Source organism: Hemitrygon akajei, chromosome 5, assembly GCF_048418815.1.
Source record: "Hemitrygon akajei chromosome 5, sHemAka1.3, whole genome shotgun sequence".
Lineage (NCBI taxonomy): Eukaryota > Metazoa > Chordata > Chondrichthyes > Myliobatiformes > Dasyatidae > Hemitrygon > Hemitrygon akajei.
Window position 1 is genome coordinate 104,113,819 of NC_133128.1, and position 25,883 is coordinate 104,139,701.

The 25,883-nt window shown below is 42.2% G+C and overlaps 1 protein-coding gene across 1 annotated transcript in view; it reads left to right on the forward strand.

Annotated features, from left to right (window-relative positions):
* Positions 1 to 25,883, forward strand: part of ace2 (angiotensin I converting enzyme 2) — a 131,103-nt gene that overhangs the window by 77,891 nt on the left and 27,329 nt on the right. The window contains exons 9-14 of the mRNA XM_073046158.1: positions 1,825 to 2,051; positions 6,063 to 6,207; positions 7,955 to 8,053; positions 11,496 to 11,618; positions 20,923 to 21,101; positions 21,477 to 21,535. Of these exons, the coding sequence (XP_072902259.1) occupies positions 1,825 to 2,051; positions 6,063 to 6,207; positions 7,955 to 8,053; positions 11,496 to 11,618; positions 20,923 to 21,101; positions 21,477 to 21,535 (832 nt within the window). The remainder of the gene's footprint in view (positions 1 to 1,824; positions 2,052 to 6,062; positions 6,208 to 7,954; positions 8,054 to 11,495; positions 11,619 to 20,922; positions 21,102 to 21,476; positions 21,536 to 25,883) is intronic.

Below are 25,883 nucleotides of genomic sequence, written 5' to 3' on the forward strand. Positions count from 1 at the left end.
TTACTGTCTCACTCACAGTCACTGGAACATCCCATTCTGTTTTACCAGCACCAACAGTCTGTAGAAAATCCACAAAGACTGCTTCTATTTCCTTATTAACCGTGTACACCTTTCTCTTTGGAGCCCCTGCTCTGCAGCACTTTGCAAAGTGATTCTTCTTTCCACAATTATTGCAGGACTTTCCATACGCAGGACACATTTTTGGAATATGACTACCTCTGCATTTGCTGCATTTCCTGTTTGATCCACCCTTTTTGCTTTACTGTTGCTCTGGGAAACATCTTGTGCATTGCTTCTCTGTTTTCACAGCATGCACTGTTGTGTCTGACCTTTGTAGCTTCTTAGCTTGTGCTTGTCTGGTCTCTGCTGCCCTATACGTATTCAGAATCAAAATCAGAATCAGGTTTAATATCACCAGCTCATGTCATGAAATTTCTTAACTTTGTGGCAGTAGTTCAGTGTTTATTATATAGAAAATAAAACTGAATTGCAGTAAGTATGTATCTTAAAAGTATATGCTGAATTGCGTTTTGAAGCGTTTCTAGTTATCAGCTAGAATTCCGATAAATTGCATAGGTGCAGGAGGACTTAGATTATCCACGATGGGAACTCTCGGCCTTTCACCTGAAAGACCTGAATCTCTCTTGCTGAAATTTGAGAACAACGCCCTCTCTCTTCTCACTAGCCAGCTGCTTTCCATCAATTGCTGCTCACACCTTTGTACTCACACTCCCTTTCTCAGTCACGCATGGTATTCATTTACTCTCTATGTTTAGACCTCATGCCGACTCCTGCCTCCATGTTATGTTTGTTCTTAGTAAAGTCAAACTTGGTGTGGGTTTACATTGGAACATTTTACTACTGAACCTAGCTCAACACTGCACATGCACGCCCGGTCACCATTGTAGCTTCTGGTTCCGAGTGAACCACTTGCATTGCCTACTGGGGATTGAAGTTCTTCATTAAGCGCACATACTGTAATAACACAGCCAGGAGGATAGAAAGGGAGGAAGTCAGATCTTAAAGGCTTGTAATCAGATCAGGATGAATATCACTGGCAGACCGTATGCCATGAAATTTGTTGTTTTGTGGCAGTAGTATTGTGCAATACATAATAAAAATCCATAAATTACAGTGAAAAATATAAAATATATATACATATAATAAATTAAATAAGTAGTAGAAAAAGAGAGCAAAATGAAACAGTGAGGTAGTGAATATGGGTTGATTGCCAGTTCAGAAATCTGATGGCAGAGGAGGAAAAGATGCTCCCGAAGCAAATCATTGAGTGTGTGGCTTCAGGCTCCTGTACCTCCTCTCTGATGGCAGGGTGTCCTGGATAATGGGGTCCTTAATGACAGATGCCGCCTAATCCTAGAGATTAAGGAGATATTGTGATACAAGGTCATAGGAGGTTCAAAAGTACCACGGCGAACTTCAGTGCCTGTCACCATGTCCAACCACATACCCATGGTTCTATTTCTACTCACCTCATCATAGAACATTAAATAACAGAGAAGAGCGCAAAATAAACTAACATTAACCCTATTTCTCCCTTTCTACACACGCTGTTTGAATGCTGAGTAGTTCTATCATTTTTTGTTTTTCTCTCTGATTTCCAGCATCCTCAATTTTTTGCTTCTGGTTTCTATTATAAACTCTTTCTGTCAAAAATGAGCTTATTAACTGTTTGAAGGGCAAGGGCAAGTGTATAAAAGCTGGAGCCCAACAGTGGACTCAAATAGGAATTGTCCCATTATGAAAGGAAATGGAGAGAGGAATGTAAGCCTAAATTCTAAATACAGAACCTTGTTTTAAATCCAGGATTAAAATGTGCACTAAAGTTAACATGGAAGACTTCCTAACTGTCCACCATGAAATGGGACATATTCAATACGACATGGAGTATGCGAACCAAACATACTTATTCCGAAATGGAGCCAATGAGGGCTTCCATGAGGCTGTTGGTGAGATCATGTCACTCTCTGCAGCCACCCCAAAGCACTTGAAATCTCTACACCTTCTTCAGGACTCTTTTATTGAAAATAAAGGTATGTACCAACTCTTTATAAAGTTATATCCAGATGTTGAATTCCAGTCTTGGTAATTTTATATTCGAAATGAATATTAGAACATAGAACACTTCAGCACACTACAGGCCCTTCGGCCCACAATGTTTTACCAACCTTTTAACCTGCTCTAAGAATATTGCTGGGTTGCAAATGATAGTGACATTTATTATTGTCAGAGAGTGTGAAAAGCTTTTGTTTGCATGCTATTCCATATGTAAGTACATTGCAGTAGTACAAAAGAAAAACAGTATGTTTAAAATATAGTCTTAGATTAGAGAAAATACAGCGCAGGAAGACAAATAAGGTACAAGGACCATGATGAGGTTGACTGAGACATCAAGCGTTCCGCTTTGGCTTGTTTACTCATGAGTCTGATAACAGCAAAATAGAAGTTGTCCTTCAGCCTGGTGGTACTTGTTCTCAAGCTTTTGTATCTTCTGCCTGATGGAAAGGGCGAGATGAAATCAGGGCAATTCATGTAGTTCCCTTTTGTCAGTGCTTTGAGCAGGCATATTATCTGACAAAGCTGACAATGGAATGTCTAACTTGGATCAACCTTCTGACTGAGAAATTCTTATTGATACGTGTTGAGAATCATTTTGCTGTTTTTTCCACTGCAGTTCAAAAATGTTGTATATGTCTTATTCAGATCTTTCCTACGCCCAGCCCACATCCTCTGATTTCTACAATACTCAACAATCTATGAACTTGAGTCACTAATTCCAGAAAATACTCAGAGACTGAGCCTCAAAAGCTTACTTAGACAAAGAATGTCAAATGTTCATTCCTTGTAGAATGAAGAAATTCTTCCTCATCTCTGACTTCAATGGCTAACTCCTTAAACTGGAGTTAATATCATAATATAGACTCTTCCCATTCCCATTCACATTCCCATTCTTGCCACTGATGAAAATGCTGAAGCTTCATAAGGCATTGGTTATTTCATATGCAGAGTATTGTGAACAGTTTTAAACCCTTATCTAAGGAAGATGTACTGGCATTGGAGAGTGTTCAGAGGATGATTCTAGGAATGAAAGGCTTATATGAGGAGCATTTGATGTTCTGGGCCTGTACATTGGACTTAAGAACAATAGATTTATTGGATTTAGTGGATTTAATCAAAACTTACCAAATATTGTAAGGCCTAGAGAGAGTGGAGGTGAAGAAAATGTATCCAACAGTGGGAGAGTAGAGGACCAGAGGGCACAGACACACATTAGGAGGACATCCCTTCAGAACAGAGATAAGGAGGAATTTCTTTAGCCAGAGGGTGATAAATCTGTGGAATTCACTGGTAATTGACTCTAGAGGCCAAGTCTTTGGCTAAATTTAAAGAGGAGGTTGACAAGTTTTTGATTAGTAAGGGTGCTAAGGTTATGACGAGAAAGCAGGAGAATGGAGTTGAGAGGAAAAATATATCAGCCATGATGGAATGGTGGGGAAAAATGGGCTGACTGGATTAACTCTGCTCCCATGTCTTATGGCCTTCTGGTCTTATTATTCCCAAGCAAGATAATGAGGTCAATGTAACTGACCCACTCCCACTCTAGCAATTGACCCAAAATAGAGGTGTAGATGTTGGCTTATTATTAAAATGTTCAGCATATATTCAACCAGATTTCTCACTGCAGACAATGAGAATGAAAATCAGACATTTGATTTAATAACACCGATTATATACCCAAAACTAAAATACCAGAAGGACTTAACTGAGAATTCCTTTGTTTTGATGGAGTCATTTCACCTTTTAACATTGTTTCCTTCAATAGAGTCATACAGGCTCTCTGGCTCTACACAGCCATGAAATCTGGTCCATGAAAGCTGGCTTGTGTTTGACCTACGTACCTCACAACCTTTCCTATCCACGTGCCTGTCCAAATGTCTTTTAAGTTTTATAATGTTACTTGCATCAATTTGGTAACTCTTTATATAAGCAGATTAACCACTGACTGAAAAGGATGCCCCTCAGGTCCCTTTTAAATCTTGCTCCCCTTACCTTAAAACCCTGGTCTTTAGTTTCTGATTGCCTTTCCCTGCCTCGCTCTATCGATGCCGCCCCTCGCAGATTTTATACACCTCCATAATATCATCCCTCAGTGTCCTAAACTCCAAGGAATAAAGTCCTTAGTGTGCCCAGCCTCTCCCTACAGGACAAATTTTCAAATCCTGGTAATATTCTCATAAATCATTTCCATACTCTTCAGGTACTTAGCTACCAACAGCTGTCCTGAAGGACAATCCGTCCAGTTGATGTTAAGAGGATACTGTTAGCAGGCAAAAGTTAAACATGGCCTGACGGAACAGAAATATCCCACACTGTTTCCCTGAATTAGTCAAAGTACCCAAATCAGTGTTGGCCAAAAGAAATGGCTTCAATATTTCTGAGGGAGACAAAGAGACATTTCCATTTTCCATCCCCATATATTTCTATGACACTTGACCTTGTCACCAATGTGACTTCAGTCACTTTGCCATGAAGAGATCGCCCCAGGAAAGTGATTAACACCTGTTTGAGTGGATCTGCTCCAACTTACCTACTGAAGGAGCAAGTCCATAGCAGGTGCCATCTCATTGGCTCTTCACTCAACCCTGGAACATCTGGGCAGCAAAGTTGCTCTTTATCAATTACATCTCAGCATTTAATACCATTTTCCCCTCAAAACTAATCAGTAAATTCCAAGACCTTGTGAAATTGGATCCTGGCTTTCCTTACTTGTCGACTCCAGTCAGTTTGGATTGGTAAAAACACCTCCTCCACAATCTCCAGCAGCACAGGTGCACCACAGGGCTGTGTGGTTAGCCCTCTGCTCAACTTGTTTACACCTGTGACTATGTGGCTAAGTATAGCTCCCATGCCATATACAAGTTTGCTGATAACACCACTGCTGTGGGCTGCATCAAAGCGGGTAATGAATCAGCATACAGAAAGGGGATTGAACACTTGGCTCAGTGGTGTAGTAGCAATAACCTCTTACTCAGTGTCAATAAGACCAATAAACTGATTGTAGACTCCAAGAGAGGGAAACCAGAGGTCCTTGAGCCAGTACCCAGTGGAGGATCAGAGGCGGAGATGGTCAGTAAGTATCTCTGAGGACCTGTCTTGGACCCATCATATAAATATAATTGCAAAGAAAGCACGACAGCACCTCTACTTCCCCAGGAGTCTGCATGTCATCAAAAACCTTGGCAAACTTCTACAGAAAGTGTGTAGACTGGCTGCATTACGGCCTGGTATGGAAACACCAATGCCTTTGAGCTGAAGGTAGTGGATTTGGCCCTGTACATCACAGGTAAAGCCCTCCCAACCATTGAGCACATCTACATGAAATGTTGCTGTAGAAAAGTGGCATCCATCATCAAAGAACCTCACCACCCAGGCCATGCTCTCCTTTTGCTGTTGCCATCAGGCAGGAGGTACAAGAGCCTCAGGACTTGCACCACCATGTTCAAGATCAGTTACCACCCCTCAGCCATCAGGCTCCTGAAAAAAAAAGAGGATAACTACATTCATTCTATTTCTGGTCTTCCCACAACTGATGATCCCAGTTTAAGGATTCTTTGTCTTCTTACTGAAAGATCAAGAATCCATTTTAATATTTAAGATGTCTATTCAAGTGTCTTATAACACTGGGGTAGAAGCCACTCTGGATCCTGGCCAAGTTAATTTTAAATGTTGTTAATGTATCTGCCTCAACCATTTCTTCTGACTGCCCATTCCTATACAGGCCTTCATTTGGAGTTGGCTTCAGGTAGCTACTAAATCTTCATTTCTCACCTTAAACCAATGTTCTTTAGTTCTTGATTCCCCAACCCTGGAAAAAAGACTGAGTCCTCTCACCTTATCTATTTTATACACCTCTATAAGACTCATTCTCTTCATGTTTTTAACTTTTTAAAAATTGGACTATCTACAGTATGAACAATTTCCATGATATTAATCAGAACATAGTTGTAAAGTAACAGCTGTGAAATCTGTGGTCTCTTCTCTAGAAACTGACATTAATTTCCTGCTGAAGCAAGCCCTGACTATTGTTGGCACTTTGCCTTTCACTTTCATGCTGGAGCAATGGAGATGGAAAATATTCAGAGGAGAAATACCCAAAGATCAGTGGATGAAAAAGTTCTGGGAAATGAAGTAAGTTCTAGCGCCATTCAACATTTAAATCTGATTTCTGAATTCCTCTTACTTGCTGGTTGAAAGAAATAGCATCAGTCTTTAGACCCTTCTTGAATGCTTCAGATGCATTAATATCTTTCCTTAAGTAAGGAGACCTACACTGTAGGCAATACATCAGATGTGGTCTCACTGATATTACTCCATATAATTGAAACATCCAGTATCCCATGTCTCTTTATAACAAAGAAGAAAGCCATTTGACCCACTGAGCCTATGCCAGCTCACATGTTAATTCTATTTCTCTACTGATATTCTTTGTAGGTTATCCTCCCTGAATTCCCATCAGCCCTCAGGTTTGAATTGAAGATTGATGAACATCTTAAAGATTCTCATCCGTATGTTGTTGAGAATTCCATGTAGACACGGGGAGAACATGCAAACACCTCACAGACAGTACTTCAGATCAAGATTGAACATATGTCACTGGAGCTATATGACAGTGCCTCTACTTGTGTGAAGCACAATTTGCCTTTGTATTCATTTCCCATACCAATAAATTATAATGTTCTAGTAATATCTAGTAAGGTGTGTAATTACTTGATATACCAGAACACCAGCCTTTAAGATAACAGGACATCAAAAAGCCTCTTAAAACAAAAGAGATGAGTGTCGAGGCTTTAAAAGTAAGATGAGTTTACAGTAGCATTCATATCAGCGTGAAACCTTCACAGAGTACTTCACAAGTACTGAGCTACAGTGTTTATGGAATTAGTCAGCATGTGAGATAACCATGAGGTTATTCACAAACAATATAACAATGGCCAGGAAGTTCCACATTGATCCACCAGTGAATATTTTAGTCACATTATCACATTTGACTGGGATTAATGTTGACCAACTGGCACACAACAGCTCATATCCAGAGAAGGACCATGGGATGAGCCTCTCGTCTGAAGGATGTACTGCAGTAGAGTGACAGCTCAGGTTTTTATACTCAGATGTTTGAAGTGGAACTTGAAGCCACGATTTTCCACCCTGTAAGCCACAGCTCCCCATATTTATGAACAAAAGTCGAGGCTGCAAATGTATGGGTTGTTTTAAAGCCTTATGTAGCATTGGGTAATCCTCAGCCAGAGCACTATGTCCAGTTACGGTCATATGGAGTGACTGTTTTCTGCAGTGCAGAGAAGGCTGAGGCTAAAGGCAGTTGTTCACACATGGTGAGAATAAGAATTAAATATAATTTCCTGAGCAGACTGTTAAACCCTGATGTCCTGGTTCAGGTTTAATTGCCATGCAACCATACACATGAATATAGCCAAATGAAAAAGCATTCCTCCAGGGCCAAGGTGCAGAACAGGCACACACAGCACACAATGCACAACACATACAGCACATATAATTATGATGCAGTTACAAAAAATATGAAATATAGTACTAGTATAGCTGACAATAGGATGGAGGCAATCAAAGAGAAGTATATTTTATAAAGACCATTAAAGTCTAAATAAAAATATTAGTTTCTCAATATAATATTTGAAAGAGTGTGGGAGAAGATTCAAAACAAAATGTTCAAAGGGGAATTTAATAAATGCTAGAATTGTTAAAGTAGACAGGGCTGTAGGGAAAAGGCCAGATAGTGGGGCTAATTGGAAAGTCCCTTTGTGGGTATGAGGAGGTGAACTGGCTTTCTGTGCTATGTTGTTCTGGAACAGCTCTGCCTTTCATTCCACTGAAGAAATTAATTATTTTCACCTTTCTTTAGACGAGAGATTGTTGGTGTTGTTGAGCCCCTGCCCCACGATGAAAACTACTGTGATCCAGCTGCACTGTTCCATGTTGCCAATGACTACTCCTTCATAAGGTACATATGTTTGCTTGCTCTTCTTCCAGGCACCAGGCACAGACTGAGCCTCGAATAGCACTTCAATCTTTGAATTAGTTGTAAAAGATTTTGGTCAAATGATGTATGCATCCTCGATGGCTGCAGGACTGGAGGGTGGCTAATGTTGTTCCTATGTTTAGGATTGGCAATAGGGTAATCCTGACAATTCTAGACCAGGGAGTCTTTGTCAGTGGTGGGCAAATTATTGGAGAGGATTCTTAGAGACTTACATGGTGAGTGGTGGAGCACTGAGGACTGCACTAGAGAGGGGTCTGGCAATACAGATCCACAATTCTTTGAACATGGTGTCACCGATAGATCAGGCTGTAAAGAAAGCTTTTGACATATTGGTCCTCATCAATCAATGTATTGAGTACAGGAATTGGGATGCTTGCTTTGAAATTGTACAAGACATGCCACAGTGGTGCAATGGTTAGCACAACACTTTATAGCACAACATGGGTTCAATTCCCACTGCTGCCTGTAAGTTCTCCCTGTGACTGCATGGACTTCCTTTGGGTACTCCGGTTTCTTCCCACAGCCCAAAGATGTACTGTTAGGTAGGCTACCGGTCATTGTAAATTATCCCGAGTTTAGACTAGGGTTAAATCGGGGATTGCTGAGGACTGAAAGGGCCTTCTCTGTTCTGTATCTCAGACACAAGGTAAACAAACAAACAAATAAGTGGATAGATAGATTAAAAACAGGCATTGGTGAGGCCCAATTTTCCAGTTTTGGACACCTACCCACATGAAAAATATAAGTAAGATTAAAGACAACAGAGAAAATTTACAAGGATGTTGCCAGGACTTGAGGACATGAATTATAAGGAAAAGTTGAATAGGTTAGGAGTTTATTCCCTGGAGCACAGAAAATTGAGGGAAGATTTGATAGAGGTATACAAACTTATGAGGGGTATAGATAGCGTAAATGCAGGCAGGCTTTTTCCACTGAGGTTGAATGAGTCTAGAACTTGAGGTCATGGGTTAAGGGTGAAAGGTGAACTTTTTAGAGGAACATGAGTGAATTTTTAAGAGGGAACTTCTTCACTCAGAATATGGAGTGAGCTTCCATCACAAGTTATGGGTGTGGGTTCAATTGAAGAGAAATTTGGATAGGTACATTGATGGGAGGGGTATGGCGGGATATGGTCCAGGTGCAGGTCAGTGGGACAAGGCAGATTAATTGTTTGTTACAGACTCGATGGGCCAAAGAGCCTGTTTCTGTGCTGTAGTGTTCTACAAGTTTATTCAAATGACTCTAAGGTAAGTAGGGCATTTATTCACAGTTTCCCAGGATAGGCTCAGTCAGAAAGTCAGAGGGCATGGGATCCAGGGAAACTTGGCTGCATGGATTCAAAATTGACTTGCCCACAGAAGGCAGACTGTGGTTATAGATGGGGCATATTCTGCCTGGAATCTGTTGTGGGGCCTCTGCTCCTTGTGATTTTTATAAATGACAAGTAAGTGTGAAGGAACAGAGGGATCTCGGGGTTCACATCCATAGATCTCTCAAATTTGCAGTGCAAGTTGAGAAAGTACTCAAGGAGGTATATGGTGTGTGTGGATTGAGTTCAAGAACAGCCAGGTAATGTTACAGCTCTACAAAGCTACACTGTTATGTTGTGCATTGGGCAATACTGCAGCTCCATAAAACTCTGCTTAGAGTACAGCAATGCATTGAGGATTGTGTTCAGTTCTGGTCGCCTCATTATGTTTAGGATATGAAAGTTTTAGAGAGGTTGCAGGAGAGAGTTGCCAGGATGCTGCATGGACAAGAGAGAATGTCATATAAGGAGAGGTTTAGCGAGCTATAGCTTTTCTCTTTGGAGGAGCGGAGGATGAAGCGTGGCTTTAAAGAGGTACACCGAAGATAAGAGGCTTGGATAGAGTGGATAGCCAAAGACCTTTCCCAGTGAGGAAATGGCTAATAATGAGGGGGCATAAGTTTAAGATGGTTGAAGGAAAGATGTAGGGGAGATGTCAGATGTAAGTTTTTTTTACGAAGTGTGGTGGGTGTGCAGAACCTGCTGCCGGGGTGGTGCTAGAGGTGGAAACATTAGGGATGTATAATGGACTCTTAGAAAGGCACAAGGTTGGAAAAAATGGATTGCTATGTGGAAAGGAATGGTTAGATTGATCTTAGAGTAGCTTAAAGGGTTGGCATATGGTGATGTTGATGAAGGTGAACAGCAGCGTATATGGATTTCAACAAGGCATTTGATAAGGTACTCCACACAAGGTTTATTGAGAAAGTAAGGAGGCATGGGATCCAAGGGGACATTGCTTTGTGGATCCAGAACTGGTTTGCCCACAGAAGGCAAAGAGTGGTTGTAGACAGGTCATAATTTGCATGGAGGTCGGTGACCAGTGGTGTGCCTCAGGGATCTGTTCTGGGACCCCTACTCTTTGTGATTTTTATAAATGACCTGGATGAGGAAGTGGAGGGATGGGTTAGTAAGTTTCCTGATGACACAAAGGTTGGAGGTGTGGATAGTGTGGATGTCTGTCAGAGGTTACAGCGGGACATTGATAGGATGCAAAACTGAGCTGAGAAGTGGCAGATGGAGTTCAACCCAGATAAGTGTGAGGTGGTTCATTTTGCTGGGTCAAATATGATGGCAGAATATTTGGCAGAATAGTCTTAATATAGTAAGACTCTTGGCAGTGTGGAGGATCAGAGGGATCTTGGGGTCCCAGTCCATAGGACACTCAAAGCTGCTGAGCAGGTTGACTCTGTGCTTAAAAAAGCATAAGGTGCATTGGCTTTCATCAACCGTGGGATTGAGTTTAGGAGCCGAGAGGTAACATTGCATCTATATAGGACCCTGGTCAGACCCCACTTGGAGTACTGTACTCAGTTTTGGTTGCCTCACTATAGGGAGGATGTGGAAACCAGAGAAAGGGTGAGGAGGAAATTTACAAGAATGTTGCCTGGATTGGGGAATATGATTTATGGGAATAGGTTGAGTGAACTCGGCCTTTTCTCCTTGGAGCGATGGAGAATGAGAGGTGACCTGATAAAGGTGTATAAGATGATGAGAGGCATTGATCATGTGGATAGTCAGAGGGTTTTCCCAGGGCTGAAATGGCTAGCATGAGATGGCACAGTTTTAAGACGCTTGGAAGTAGGGACAGAGCAGATGTCAGGTGTAAGTTTTTTACGCAGAGAGTGTGACTGCGTGGAATGGGCGGCCAGCGATGGTGGTGGAGGTGGATACGATAGGGTCTTTTAAGAGAATCCTGGGCAGGTACATGGAGCTCAGAAAAATAGAGGGCTATGGGTAACCCTAGGTAGTTCTAAGGTAAAGACATGTTTGGCACAGCTTTGTGGACCTGTATTGTACTGTAGGTTTTCTATGTTTCTATGGTGGGCTGTACTGTGCTTTATTGTTTTATGTTCTATGTACTATTGTGTCCAGGTACTTCACCAGGACCATCTATCAATTCCAGTTCCAAGAAGCACTGTGTGAAACTGCAAGCCATACTGGTGAACTGTACAAGTGTGATATCACCAATGCCACAAAAGCAGGCACAAAGCTCAGGTAAGCGGTCAGTCTGGATTCTGGGAAACAGGTGTCTGGATGCTTCCAAACTCAAAGTTGTTCTGAAAACAAGGCTGTCTAGAAATTCTGACACGTAGTGCAAAGATTCAAAATGTCATGATATTGTTTCTGACTGATGAAAGAAATCAATTACCACCTGCAAACTTACATTTCCACCACAATCTTCCTTCCATATGGCATGCTCCTGAAGAGAAGCCATTAAATATACTGCAATGGGCTGTTGGTGGGAAACACATGCTGCTGGTATGATATTCTAGTGGTGATTGGCTACAACAAGTAAATATGCACAAGCTAACAAAAATAAATACAATTTCTATGGTTAGAAACTCATAAAAAAGATTTCAATTCCTTAGCTCATTCTCCAGCTGTTTGCTGAAGCTCATTAGTCATCTGGGAGTAATATTTAAATAAGGATCAGATGCCTTCATTTCCCTCATAGAGATCCAGCCCTGAAACAGACCAATCAGCCCACTAAATCCACACTATCCATCAATCTTCCATTTTTCTTGTTCCATTTGCTCTCTTCATATTCTTCCCCTCACCTACACAGCAGCCCCAGCACGTCCTTCGGTTGTTAACACAAGCAACATATTTCACTGTATGTTTCTATAAGAGTTCAGGTGATAACTAAATCTGAATCTGAATCAATCATTCCAGCAGCCTGACCTGTCAGGCATCACCAAGGCAGATACTGAAAAAATACCTCCACTCTATATAAATTAGAGATGTGTTTGCAACTGACAGCAACAGCCAAGTGTTTGCAAACCTTTGCAGAGGTTATAGCTCTGTAAACTGTTAGAAAAAGAAAATACACTTCAGCCCATAATGTCCAGTATGATGCCAAATTAAAGTAAATCTCTTCTGCCTGCTCACCATCCATTCCTGCATATTTGTGCATCTACCATACAGCTTCTCAATTGCCACTATTGTCACAATTAGGCCATTCAGCCCATTATGTCTGCTCCGCCATTGCATCATGGCTGATCCTGGATCCCACTCAACCCCATACACCTACCTTCTCACCACATCTGTTAATGCCCTGACCAATCAGGAAATGATCAACTTCCGCCTTGAATATACACACGGACTTGGCCTCCACCACATTCCATGAATTTACTACTTTCTGGCTAAAAATATTCCTGCTTACTTCTGTTCTAAAAGGTCACCCCTCAATTTTAAAGCTGTGCCCTTTAGTTCTAGATACCCCCAGTATAAAACATCCTCTCCACAACCACCCTGTCTAGTCCTTTCAACATTTGGCAGGTTTCAATGAGATTCCACCCCCCTTCCATTCTTCTATCCTTTGCCTTATGAACTATTCTCAGAAACTTCAGCCATCTCTGCCATCACCCCCCACCAGTATCCCCCTCCAATCCAGCTGGGCAAGCTCCTCTCTCATGCCTCTGTCATTCCTTTTATTCCATTGTGATACTGATACATGTGACTTGTTCTTCTCCCTCTCAGACTGAGTATGAATTCAATTATATGATGATCACTGTCTCCTAAGTGTTCCTTTACATTAAGCTCCCTAATAAGATCTGGGTTATTACACAACTCACAATCTAAGATAACCATTCCCCAGTTAGGCTCAAACACAACTGTTCTAAGAATCCAGCTCATAAGCATTCAGCAAGTTCCCTCTCTTGCGATCTGACACCAGTCTCCTTGCATATTGAAGTCTCCCATTACAATTGTGACATTACCCTAATTACATGCCTTTTCCAGCTCCCTTTGCAATTTCAACCCCACATCTTGGTTACTACTTGGAAGTTAATATATGATTCCCATAATAGTTCTTGAACCCTTGCAGTTCCTTAACGCCACCCACAAAAATTCAACGTTCTCTGACCCGATGTCATCTCTTTCTAAAGATTCCATCTCTTACCAACAGTGCCACACCACCACCTATGTCTTCCTGCCTGTCCTTTTGGTACAAAGTATATCCTTTGATGTTCAGCTCTTTCAGCCATGGTGGTGGCTGCAACATCATACCAATTAATCTGTAATTACACCACGAGTTTGTCCACCTTATTCCGAATGCTACATATATTTAAATACAGCACCTTCAGTATTGCATTTTTTGCCCTTTTGAATGTTGCCTCTGTGGTACAATTTAACTCTTTGCTCTGTCTGCATTTGTACCCAATCATTGGCTTGTCTTTCCTTGCATTCATGTTACACCCATCATCTACTTGTAAACTTGCTGGCTCACCCTCAACTCTATTATACTGGTTCCCATCCCCCTGCCATAATAATTTAAACCACTACCAACAGCTTTAGTAAACCTGCCTGCAAGAATATTGACCCCCCCCCCCCCGTGTAAAAGAAAGCTTAATTTCCACCAAACAATTTAAAGTTCAGCCACCTTGTATTAACCATTTCCTCCATGGGACAAAGGCTCTAGCTATCCACTTGAAGCAAGTACATTTGAGATTCTTAGACAGGCATATGGATGCTAGAAAAATGGAGGGCTGTGTTGGAGGGAAGGGTTAAATTGACCTTAAAGTAGGTTGAAAGATCACCTTGGAGTACATTGAAAGGTCACTGTGTGGAACCAGTAGGTGTGGGTGAGGTTCTAATAAGTACTTCTTGTCTGTACTCACCAAGCAGAGTGGGGTGGTCATTAGTGAGGTAGCTGAAAGTCTAGAGCATGTCATTATTAAAAAGTTATTAGACATCTCAAAATCCATACAGATGGGTAAACTCCAAGGGGAAAATGAAGTCTACCCCAGAATGTATTTAGATATGCACATAAATAGACAAGGCATGTCAATCTCTATATAAAGAAACTTGCTTTGTAAATCTGCTTTTAAACTTTCCTCCTCTACCCTTATAGGTAAACCTTATAATATTTGATATTTCCACCCTGGTTAAAAGACTGACAGTCGATCGTATCTGTGTTCTGTTAGGTCTCCTCTCAGCCTCTAACGTTCCAGAAAAATCAATCCAAGTTTGTTCACCTTTACTCATGGCACATACTCTCTAATCCAGGCAACATCCTGGTGGATCTCTTCTGTTCCCTCTCCAAAGCCTTTACACTCTTTCTGTGATGTGTTGGCCAGAATTGCACACAATCCTCCAAATGTGACGTAACCAGAGTTTTATACAGTTGCCACATGATTCCTCAACTTTTATGTTCACCATCCTGACTGATGAAGGCAAGCACACTGTATGTCTTATTTCCCAGACTATCTGCTTGTGTTGTCATTTTTAGGGAGCTATGGACTTGGATCCCAAGATCCCTCTATGGATCAGTACTTCTGTATAGATCATTTACTGTACACTCTCACATTTGATCTCCCAAAATGCAACACCTCGCACTTATCTGGATTAAACTTCATCTGTCATTTCTTTGACAACATTTCCATTGATCTATATTCTAATGTATTCTCACTATCCTGACAACATCCCTCACTACCCACAACTCAGCCAATTGTTGTGTTATTTGACAATTTAGTAATCAGCCCACCTATACTTTAGCCCAAATCATTTACACCTGCTTGCTAATGCAAATATTTAATCAGACAATCATGTAGCATCACCTCAATGCAGACATGGTCAAGACAATCAGTTGTTGTTCATACCAAACATCAGAATGGGGAAGAAATATGACCTAAGTGACTTGGCGCCAGACAGGGTGGCTTCAGTATCTCAGAAACTGCTGATTTCCTGGGATTTTCACATACAACACTCTCTAGAGTTTACAGCGAATGGTGCCAAAAATGAAAAAGGTCCAGTGATCTTCATTTCTGTGGGCAAAAGTGCTTTGTTGATAAGAGAGCAAGGAGAATGAGGGTGCAGGCCCAGAGGCTGTAGTAGCACAGTGGTTAGTGACAGTTAGGGGCATTGATTTCAGAGTTCAATTCTAGTGCCTTCTGTAAGGAGTTTGTATGTTCTCTCTGTGACCCCTTGGCTTTCCTTCTGGTTTCCTCCCACAGTCCAAAGACGTAATAGCTGGTAGGTTAATTGGTCGTTGTAAATTATCCTGTGATTGATTAAATAGGGTTTGTTGGGCAGCATGGCTTATTGAGTCAGAAGAGCCTGTTCTGCATTCTCTCTCTAAATAAAAATGGCCAGGCAGGTTCAAGTTGATGGGAAAGCAATCCTAACTCAAATAACCACACATTGGTGTGCAGAAGGGCATCTCTGAATGCACAACACATTGAACCTTGAAGTGAATCAGCTACAGCTCACAAATGTACACTCAGTAGCCACTTTATTAGGTACAGGAAGTGCCATTGAGTGTGTGTGTGTGAACAGAAACATAATGCTAAGAAATGTGAAGTGTTTCTATTTTGGCAGGAAGAATGAGAAAAGGCAAAGTAAACCAAAGGAAGCCATTCTAAAAGATTAGAGAGGCCCAGATGTTATAAGTGCACAATTTGTTGAAAGTATCAGGGCAAGTAGCATATGTGGTTAAGAAAGCAAAGCTTTACAAAGAGGGAGATAATCAGACAACAAGAGAATTACAATGATCTTTTATATTTTGGGGGCCGAATGTTTTCAAAAATGTGTAAAGTTTTTGTAGAGAAGATAGAAAAAACTTACCAGAATGATTCTAGGGAATGAGGGAATTGAAATGGAGAAACTAATGAAGCTGGAGTTGTTTTTTAAGAACACAGGAGTTACAAGAGGATCTTCAAATTAAGATAGAGAGAGAGAGAGGAGCCAGTGATAGAGGAGTCAAGGATGCAGTGGGGCGTGAGATAGGGAGTAGTCAAGTCTGGAATGGACTGCTGGGATAGTAGTGGATGCAGTGTTCAAATTGGAGCTGAATAAAGTGTCTGAAACAAAAGGGTTTACAAGAGGACCAACGAGCGAGACTGTCAAATTGCTCCAACACAAAACCAGTATTGGGCTCAACAGGTCAAATGGCTCTGTGACACTTACCATTCATATCATTCAGTATGACCCATACTGCTTGCAGCCTCAATGTCTCATATAAGCCAACATGGAACATTCTTCCCTTGATTGCATGAGACCATAGACTCACAATTCTGTCCTATTTTCTTTGTGCTCTTGTTACTGAAGTAATCATCCAAATCCTTCTCCATCCTCTCCCAGGCTTCTCCATCTGGCCTTGCTTCTATCACCCTTCATCTAGGCTGCCTGCCTATTTCCGCTGATGAGAACAGTATTGACCCACGTGCTGCTGGTTTGTGGGACCATTTCTCAACCATGGCTGGTGGTCTGGAGAAACAGATCTTGCTGATCAATCACGGGGAAATCTGCAGATGTTGGAAATTCAAGCAACACACACAAAATGCTGGTGGAACACAGCAGGCCAGGCAGCATCTATAGGGAGAACCACTGTCAATGTTTCGGGCCAAGACCCCTCATCAGGACTCAATGTTGATCATACAAAAGGACCAGGAGAAAGGCATATAGACCCCAGGCCTGCAACCCACTGTCCTGCCAGGTCCCCATGACCTTCCTATCTCAGCCCTTATTGTACTTATTAATTTGGCCCAACTGTGTGAAGCAGAGAATTCCAAAAATTCCCATAATTTGACAAAAGTAATCCCCCTTCATCTGAGTTATATGGATGTTTAACTATCCTGAGGCTGTAGACTACCTCACCATGAGAAACATCCTCACAGTATCTATCTTGTAAAACTCTGCTATCCTGGGAAGAGCCAATGTAATTGAGGACCTCTTCCATCCCATTCTTCTTCCCCATCAGGCAGAAGGTACAGAAACTTGAGAATACGAATGACCAGCTCAAGGACAGTTTCTATCCCACTGCTATGATTCTCTTAAATACTAAAGGATGAATTCTTGGTCTCTCAGTCTGCCTCACTGTGGCCCTTACATTTTGTTGGTCTACACTGCACTGCACTTTCTCATTAATTGTAACACTCCATACTGCATTCTCTTTTCCTTTATACAATCTGAAATTATCTGTCTGGATGGTACGCAAACAAAACCTTTTCACTGTATCTTGGTACACGTGACAATAATAGGCTAACATCAAGGTCATTATCTTACTGTACATAATACAATAGATCAACTCTCCTCTTTCCAAGCTCCTTCAAATTGTTTTCCCTTATTTTCAAATTATCACACTGTTCCCCTGTAAACTCCACTGGTCACACAATGCTTGTGTTCATCCAGCCAGCCTGTAAGTATCCCACAGCTCCTTCATTCCTCAATGGATGGCAACATCCTCACAGGACTAGACACTCATTTTTGGGTTCTTTTCCAGAACCCCTCAGCCTCAAACTGTCCTTTGTTATTCAAATAACAAGCCATGGGTAACAAAGGACATTAAGGACATCCTGAATGCTAAAAAGAGGGCGTTTAGAGATGGAAATAGGGAGGAGCTGAGGACAATACAGAGGGACCTGAAAGCCAAGATCAGGGAAGCTAAAGACGGGTATAGGAGGAAGCTTGAGTAGAAACTCCAGCAGAACAACATGAGAGAGGTCTGGAATGGGATGAGGACCATCACTGGGTTCCGGCAAACTAGCAACAGAGGAGCTGAAGGCAGCGTAGACAGGGCCAATGAACTTAACCTGTTCTTCAACAGATTTGACACTGTGGCCCCTGCCCGTCCCCCACATGATTCATCTGTTGTCGGCCCCCAACCAACACATACTCCATTCTCCCCTCCTACCCCTCCTCACAGCCCCCACCCCACTCTCATGACTACACCTCTCCCCTACCTGAAACCACCACAGTGGGCTTCACAGCTGAACAGGTGAGAAGACAGCTGAAACGCCTCCACCAAGTAAGGCTGCAGGCCCGGATGGTGTCAGCCCCAGGGTGCTCAAAGCCTGTACTCCCCAGCTATGTGGAGTACTTCACCATGTCTTCAACCTGAGCCTGAGTCTCCAGAGGGTTCCTGTGCTGTGGAAGACGTCCTGCCTCGTCCCTGTACCGAAGATGCCGCGCCCCAGTGGCTCCAATGACTACAGACCGGTGGCATTGACCTCCCACACCATGAAGAACCTGGAGAGATTTGTTCTAGAGCAGCTCCGGCCTATGGTTAGGCCACACTTAGACCCCCTCCAGTTCGCCTATCAGCCCTGACTAGGAGTTGAGGATACCATCATCTACCTGCTGAACCGTGTCTACACCCACCTGGACAAGCTGGCGAGCACTGTGATGGTCATGTTTTTTGACTTCTCCAGTGCGTTCAACACCATCCGTCCTGCTCTGCTGGGTGAGAAGCTGACAGTGATGCAGGTGGATGCTTCCCTGGGGTCATGGATTATTGATTACCTGACTGGCAGACCACAGTACATGCGCTTGCAACACTGTGTGTCAGACAAAGTGGTCAGCAGCACTGGGGCTCCACAGGGGACTGTCCTGTCTCCCTTTCTCTTTACCATCTACACCTCAGACTTCAACTACTGCACAGAGTCTTGCCATCTTCAGAAGTTTTCTGATGACTCTGCCATCGTTGGATGCATCAGCAAGGGAGATGAGACGGAGTACAGGGCTACGGTGGGAAATTTTGTCACATGGTGTGAGCAGAATCATCTGCAGCTTAATGTGAAAAAGACTAAGGAGCTGGTGGTGGACCTGAGCAGGGCTAAGGCACCGGTGACCCCTGTTTCCATCCAAGGGGTCAGTGTGGACATGATGGAGGATTACAAATACATGGGGATACGAATTGACAATAAACTGGACTGGTCAAAGAACACTGAGGCTGTCAACAAAAAGGGTCAAAGCCGTCTCTACTTCCTAAGGAGACTGAGGTCTTTTAACATCTGCCAGACGATGCTGAGGATGTTCTATGAGTCTGTGGTGGCCAGTGCTATCATGTTTGCTGTTGTGTGCTGGGGCAGCAGGCTGAGGGTAGCAGACACCAACAGAATCAACAAACTCATTTGTAAGGCCAGTGATGTTGTAGGGTGGAACTGGAATCTCTGACGGTGGTGTCTGAAAAGAGGATGCTGTCCAAGTTACATGCCATCTTGGTCAATGACTCCCATCCACTCCATAATGTACTGGTTAGGCACAGGAGTACATTCAGCCAGAGACTCATTCCACCGAGATGTAACACTGAGCATCATAGGAAGTCATTCCTGCCTGTGGCCATCAAACTTTACAACTCCTCCCTCAGAGTGTCAGATGCCCTGAGCCAATAGGCTAGTCCTGGACTTATTTCCACTTGGAATAACGTACTTATTATTATTTAATTATTTATGGTTTTATATTGCTATATTTCTACACTATTCTTGGTTGGTGCAACTGTAACAAAACCCAGTTTCCCTCGGGATCAATAAAGTATGTCTGTCTGTCTGTTTACTCTTTCATTTAAAGGCCCTCTCTACACAAGGCTTCTTGTCGTTCTTCTTCCACTGAGTCATAAGGTCAACAGTATGAAAACAGTTTCTTTGGTCCAATTGGTCCATGCTTAACAAGATTTCCATCTAATCTAGTCCCACCTACCAGTGTTTGTGCTATATCCCTCTGAATTATTCCTGTCCAGTGTATTAAATGTTGTTAATGCCCTTCCACTTCCTCTGGAAGCTCACTTCATATACACACCACATTCTGGTTGAAGAATTTGCCCCTCAATTTCCTATTCAATCTTTCCCTTCTGATTCCCCATTGATCTATTCCTGTCTTGATTTTATACACCTCTATAAGATCACTTCTCACTTTCCTATACTCCAATAAACAAAGACCTAGCCTGCTCAACCTCTCTCTATAACTCAGTCCCTTGAGTTCTATAACATCTTTGTGTATATACTGTGTATATTTGCATTCTTTCCAAACCCTCTTATAGCAAGACAACCACAACTGGACACAATATTCCAAATGTAATATCTAATACAATTACAATCTAACATCACAAGTTCTATACTCAGTGCCATGACACACTCAAACGCTTCTTCACCACCCTGTCTACCTGCAGTCCCTCTGTTCTATAACACTACCCAAAGCCCTGTTCTTCACTGTGAAAGTCCTATCTTCATTTGTGTCACCAAAATGTAAAGAACTCACTTATAACATATAACATATAACAATCACAGCACGGAAACTCAGTTGATCTGTAATTCCTAATAACCACCTTCGTTGCCTACAAGCCAACTTACTTTAGTGTAATTTGCTGACTTATTGACCATGCCTTGTGCATTCTTATCCAAGCGTGTGCATGTTGTGTACTGTTTCCATCTTTTACATCTTTGTGATGACATTTAACTTTGCCAACAGTTCCTTTTCTGAACTGGCTTTACCTATTTTTACATACAACTGGAAATCTTAATATGAAGCAATATGGAACTACAGAACTCTGTAAAAGCATGTTTGCCTTTGTTGTCTCTTCCAGTAACATGCTCAAACTCGGGAGCTCCAAACCATGGACCGAGGCACTTTGGCAAGTAACTGGACAGACCAGAATGAATGCCACACCTCTCCTGAACTACTTTGAACCCTTATATACTTGGCTGAAGAAAGATAATCAGAACAATGCTAGATTTGTTGGCTGGGACACCAAATGGAGCCCATGTAAGTGAAGTGATTAATGAAACAACATGGTTATTAACTCTACAGTTTTCATTGCTAGTGACTGTATTTGGCTTTCCTGACAAGAGCAGCTGTTGTTAATAGTTCTGGTAGTAAAAACTGCAATGAGACAAAGGCAATACTGGAGGATCAGGAGAGGGAAAAAAATTGAAATGGTAGGTTGTAGTGACAGGATCTGTAGGTTGCAACAATGGGAAGTTACAATGGATGGAAAATTCTGTGTGGATGATGAGAAAACGGGCAGAGAACAAAAGGGTTTATACACGCTACACTTAAATGTATATGTGTTTCAGACTACTAACTTTCAAATTTTTGTTCATCATCTGAATCACATTTTATGCCCTCTTTTTTTCTCAGATCTAAAAGATTCATTTAAAGTACGGATTAGCCTGAATGCTGCTCTCGGAGAAAATGCCGTAAGACTTACCTTCTCAATATTTCCAAAAATTTCCCTGTGAATCCTCAGATTGTGGTTCAATCTTGGTCCCCAGAGCATGGGTTTGTGAGTGCCAGGCTGTAGGATGGTGAAATAAAGTAGCTTGTTTAGACAATAGTAAATCAGAAGGATTGGGTATCCAAGGTGTTACTTCCCAGCAATTTAACTTACAAAAATAAGCATGCATTTAAGGTGAGAGGGGTTAATTCCAAAGGACAAGTTTTTTTTCCACAGAGTGGTGGGTGCCTGGAATACAATGACTGAGGTGGTGGTAGAGGCAGATACATTAGAGATGTTTAAGAGGTAGGCACATGAACATGAGGAAACTGGAAGGATATAGACATTGTGTAGGCAAAGGGGATTAGTTTAGTTGGCCATTTGATTACTAATTTAATTAGAATGGCACAATACTGTAGGCTGAAAGGCCTGTCCTATGTTGTACATGTTCTATGTTCGAAAAGCAAAATCATTTATGGACAAAATGGGAACACTTTTTAACCTTACTTTTAATACATATACCATAAAATGTGGGAAATACTCACCAGGTCAGGCAACACCTGTGGTGAGTAACAGAGTTAATATTTCACGTTAATGATTCTCCATCAGAACTAGTTCTGACTGTTTCCACCATACTACTGTTTTTATCAGCAATCAAATCGGCGGAGAACCTCAGTAGGTCAAGCAGCATCTGAGGGAATGGTACATGGTTCAGCTTAAATGTCCATGGTTCAGCTTAAAAAACATGATGTAGGGTTTTGAGCCAAAATATCAACAATTCCTTTCATCCTACAGACACTGCTTGGTCCACTGAGGTCCTCTAGCAGATTGTGTGTTTTCTGTTTCAGATTTTCAGCATCTGCAATTTTTAGATTTTCAGACTGTCAATAATATTTAACTGCCTGCTCCCAGAAGCTTTGAATAAATCAGAATGAATCCCTCATATTCTTTCACAATGAGGCCTCCTCAGCCCCAGCAAGGGGTAAACCTCAATGAATCATGCTTTCTCTCACCTCTGGTCACCATACTGTGTTGTAACTCAGTGCAGTGAAAGTTCATCAAAAGGACAGTGTCATTTTATGCAACAACATTATAGACCAGATGCAATTATAGAAACACAGAAACAAAGAAAACCTACAGCACAATACAGGACCTTTAACCCACAAAGTTTTGTCAAACATGTCCCTACCTTAGAAATTACTAGGCTTACCCATAGCCCTCTATTTTTCTAAGCTCCATGTACCTATCGCGTCCGCTTCCACCACCGTTGCTGGCAGCCCATTCCACACACTCACCACTCTCTGAGTGAAAAACTTACCCCTGACATCTCCTCTGTACCTACTTCCCAGCATCTTAAACCTGTGTCTTCTTGTGGGAACCATTTCAGCCCTGGGAAAAAGCCTCTGACTATCCACACGATCAATGCCTCTCATCATCTTATACACCTCTATCAGGTCACCTCTCATCCTCCATCACGCCAAGGAGAAAAGGCCAAGTTCACTCAACCTATTCTCAAAGGCATGCTCCCCAATCCAGGCAATGTCCTTGTAAATCTCCTCTGCACCCTTTCTATGGCTTCCATATCCTTCCTGTAGTGAGGCGACCAGAACTGAGCACAGTACCCCAAGTGGGGTCTGTCCAGGGTCCTATATAGCTGCAGCATTACCTCTCAGCTCCTAAATTCAATTCCACGATTGGTGAAGGCCAATACACCATACGCCTTCTTAACCACAGAGTCAACCTGCACAGCTGCTTTGAATGTGCTATGGACTCGGACACCAAGATCCCTCTGATCCTCCACACTGCCAAGAGTCTTACCATTAATACTACATTCTGCCATCATATTTGACCTAACAAAATGAACCACTTCACACTTATCTGGGTTGAACTCCATCTGCCACTTCTCAGCCCAGTTTTGCATCCTATCAATATCCCGCTGTAACCTCTGACAGCCCTCCACACTATCCACAACACCTCCAACCTTTGTGTCATCAGCAAACCATCCCTCCACTTCCTCATCCAGGTCATTTATAAAAATCACAAAGAGTAAGGGTCCCAGAACAGATCCCCCAGGCACTTCACTGGTGACTGATCTCCATGCAGAATACAGAATATGACCCGTCTGTAGCCATTCTTTGCCTTCTGTGGGCAAGCCAGTTCTGGATCCGCAAAGCAATGTCCCCTTGGATCCCATGCCTCCTTACTTTCTCAATAAGCCTTGCATGGGGTGCCTTAACAAATTCCTTGCTGAAATCCATATACACTACATCTACCACTCTTCCTTCATCAATGTGTTTAGTCACATCCTCAAAAAATTCAATCAGGCTCATAAGGAATGACCTGCCCTTGACAAAGCCATGATGACTATTCCTAATCATGTTATACCTCTCCAAATGTTCATAAATCCTACCTCTCAGGATCTTCTCCATCAACTTACCAACTATTGAGGTAAGACTCACTGGTCTATTACTTCCTGGACTATCTCTACTCCCTTTCTTGAATAAAGGAACAACATTCGCAACCCTCCAATCCTCCAGAACTTCTCCTGTCCCCTTGATGATGCAAAGATCATCACCAGAGGCTCAGCAATCTACTCCCTTGCCTCCCACAGTAGCCTGGGGTACATCTCATCCGGTCCCTGTGACTTATCCAACTTGATGCTTTTCAAAAGCTCCAGCACATCCTCTTTCTTAATATCTACATGCTCAAGCTTTTCAGTCTGCTGCAAGTCATCACCACAATCATTAAGATCCTTTTACGTAGTGAATACTGATATAAAGTATTCATTAAGTACCTCTACTATTTCCTCCGATTCCATACACATTTTCCCACTGTCACACTTGATAGGTCCTATTCTTTCACATCTTATCCTCTTGCTTTTCACATACTTGTAGAATGCCTTAGGGTTTTCTTTAATTCTGCTTGCCAAGACCTTCTCATAGCCCCTTCTGGCTCTCCTAATTTCCTTCTTAAACTCCTTCCTATTAGCCTTATAATCTTCTAGATCTCTAACATTTCCTAGCTCTTTGAACCTTTGTAGGCTTTTCTTTTCTTCTTGACTAGATTTATTACAGCCTTTATACATCACAGTTCCTGTACCCTACCATAACTTCCCTGTCTCATTGGAATGTACCTATGCAGAACTCCACACAAATATTCCCTGAATGTTTGCCACATTTCTTCCGTACTTTTCCCTGAGAACAACTGCTTCCAATTTAAGCTTCCAAGTTGCTGCCTGATAGCCTCATAATTCCCCTTACTCCAATTAAATGCTTTTCTAACATCTGTTCCTATCTCTCTCCAATGCTATTTTAAAGGAGATAGACTTATGATCACTAACTGCAAAATGCTCTCCCACTGAGAGATCTGACTCCTGACCAGGTTCATTTCCCAATACCAAATCAAGTACAGCCTCTCCTCTTGTAGGCTTATCTACATATTGTGTCAAGAAACCTTCCCAAACACACCTAACAAACTCCACCCCATCTAAACCCCTTGCTCCAGGGAGATGCCAATCGATATTTGGGAAATTAAAATCTCCCATCATGACAACTCTGTTATTATTACACCTTTCCAGGATCTGCTTCCCTATCTGTTCCTCGATATCCCTGTTGCTATTTGGCAGCCTATTAAAAAACACCCAGTGAAGTTATTGACCCCTTCCTGTACCTAATCTCCACCCACAGAGACTCCGTAGACAATCCCTCCATGGCATCCACCTTTTCTGCAGCCGTGATACTATCTCTGATCAACAGTGCCACGCCCCCACCTCTTTTGCCTCTCTCCCTGTCCCTTCTGAAACATCTAAAACCCAGCACTTGAAGCGACAATTCCTGTCCTTGAGCCATCCAAATCTCTGTAATGGTCACCACATCATATCTTCAAGTACTGATCCACACTCTAAGCTCATCTGCTTTGTTCACAACACTCCTTGTGTTAAAATAGACACATTTCAAACCTTTGGTCTGAGCGCATCCCTTCTCTATCACCTGCCTATCCTCCTTCTCACACTGTCTCCTAGCTTTCTCTATTTGTGAGCCAGCCGCCTCCTCCCCAGTCTCTTCTCATCTCCCAACAATTCTAGTTTAAAATCTCCCCAGTAGCCTTAACAAACCTCCCTGCCAGGATATTGGTCGCCCTGGGATTCAAGTACAACCCGTCCTTTTTGTTCAGGTCACACCTGCCCCAAAAGAAGACCCAATGATCCAGAAACCTGAATCCCTACCCCCTGCTCCAATCCCTCAGCCACGCATTTATCCTCCACCTCATTCTATTCCTGTCGCATTGCACAGGCAGTAATCCAGAGATTACTACCTTTGCGGTCCTGCATC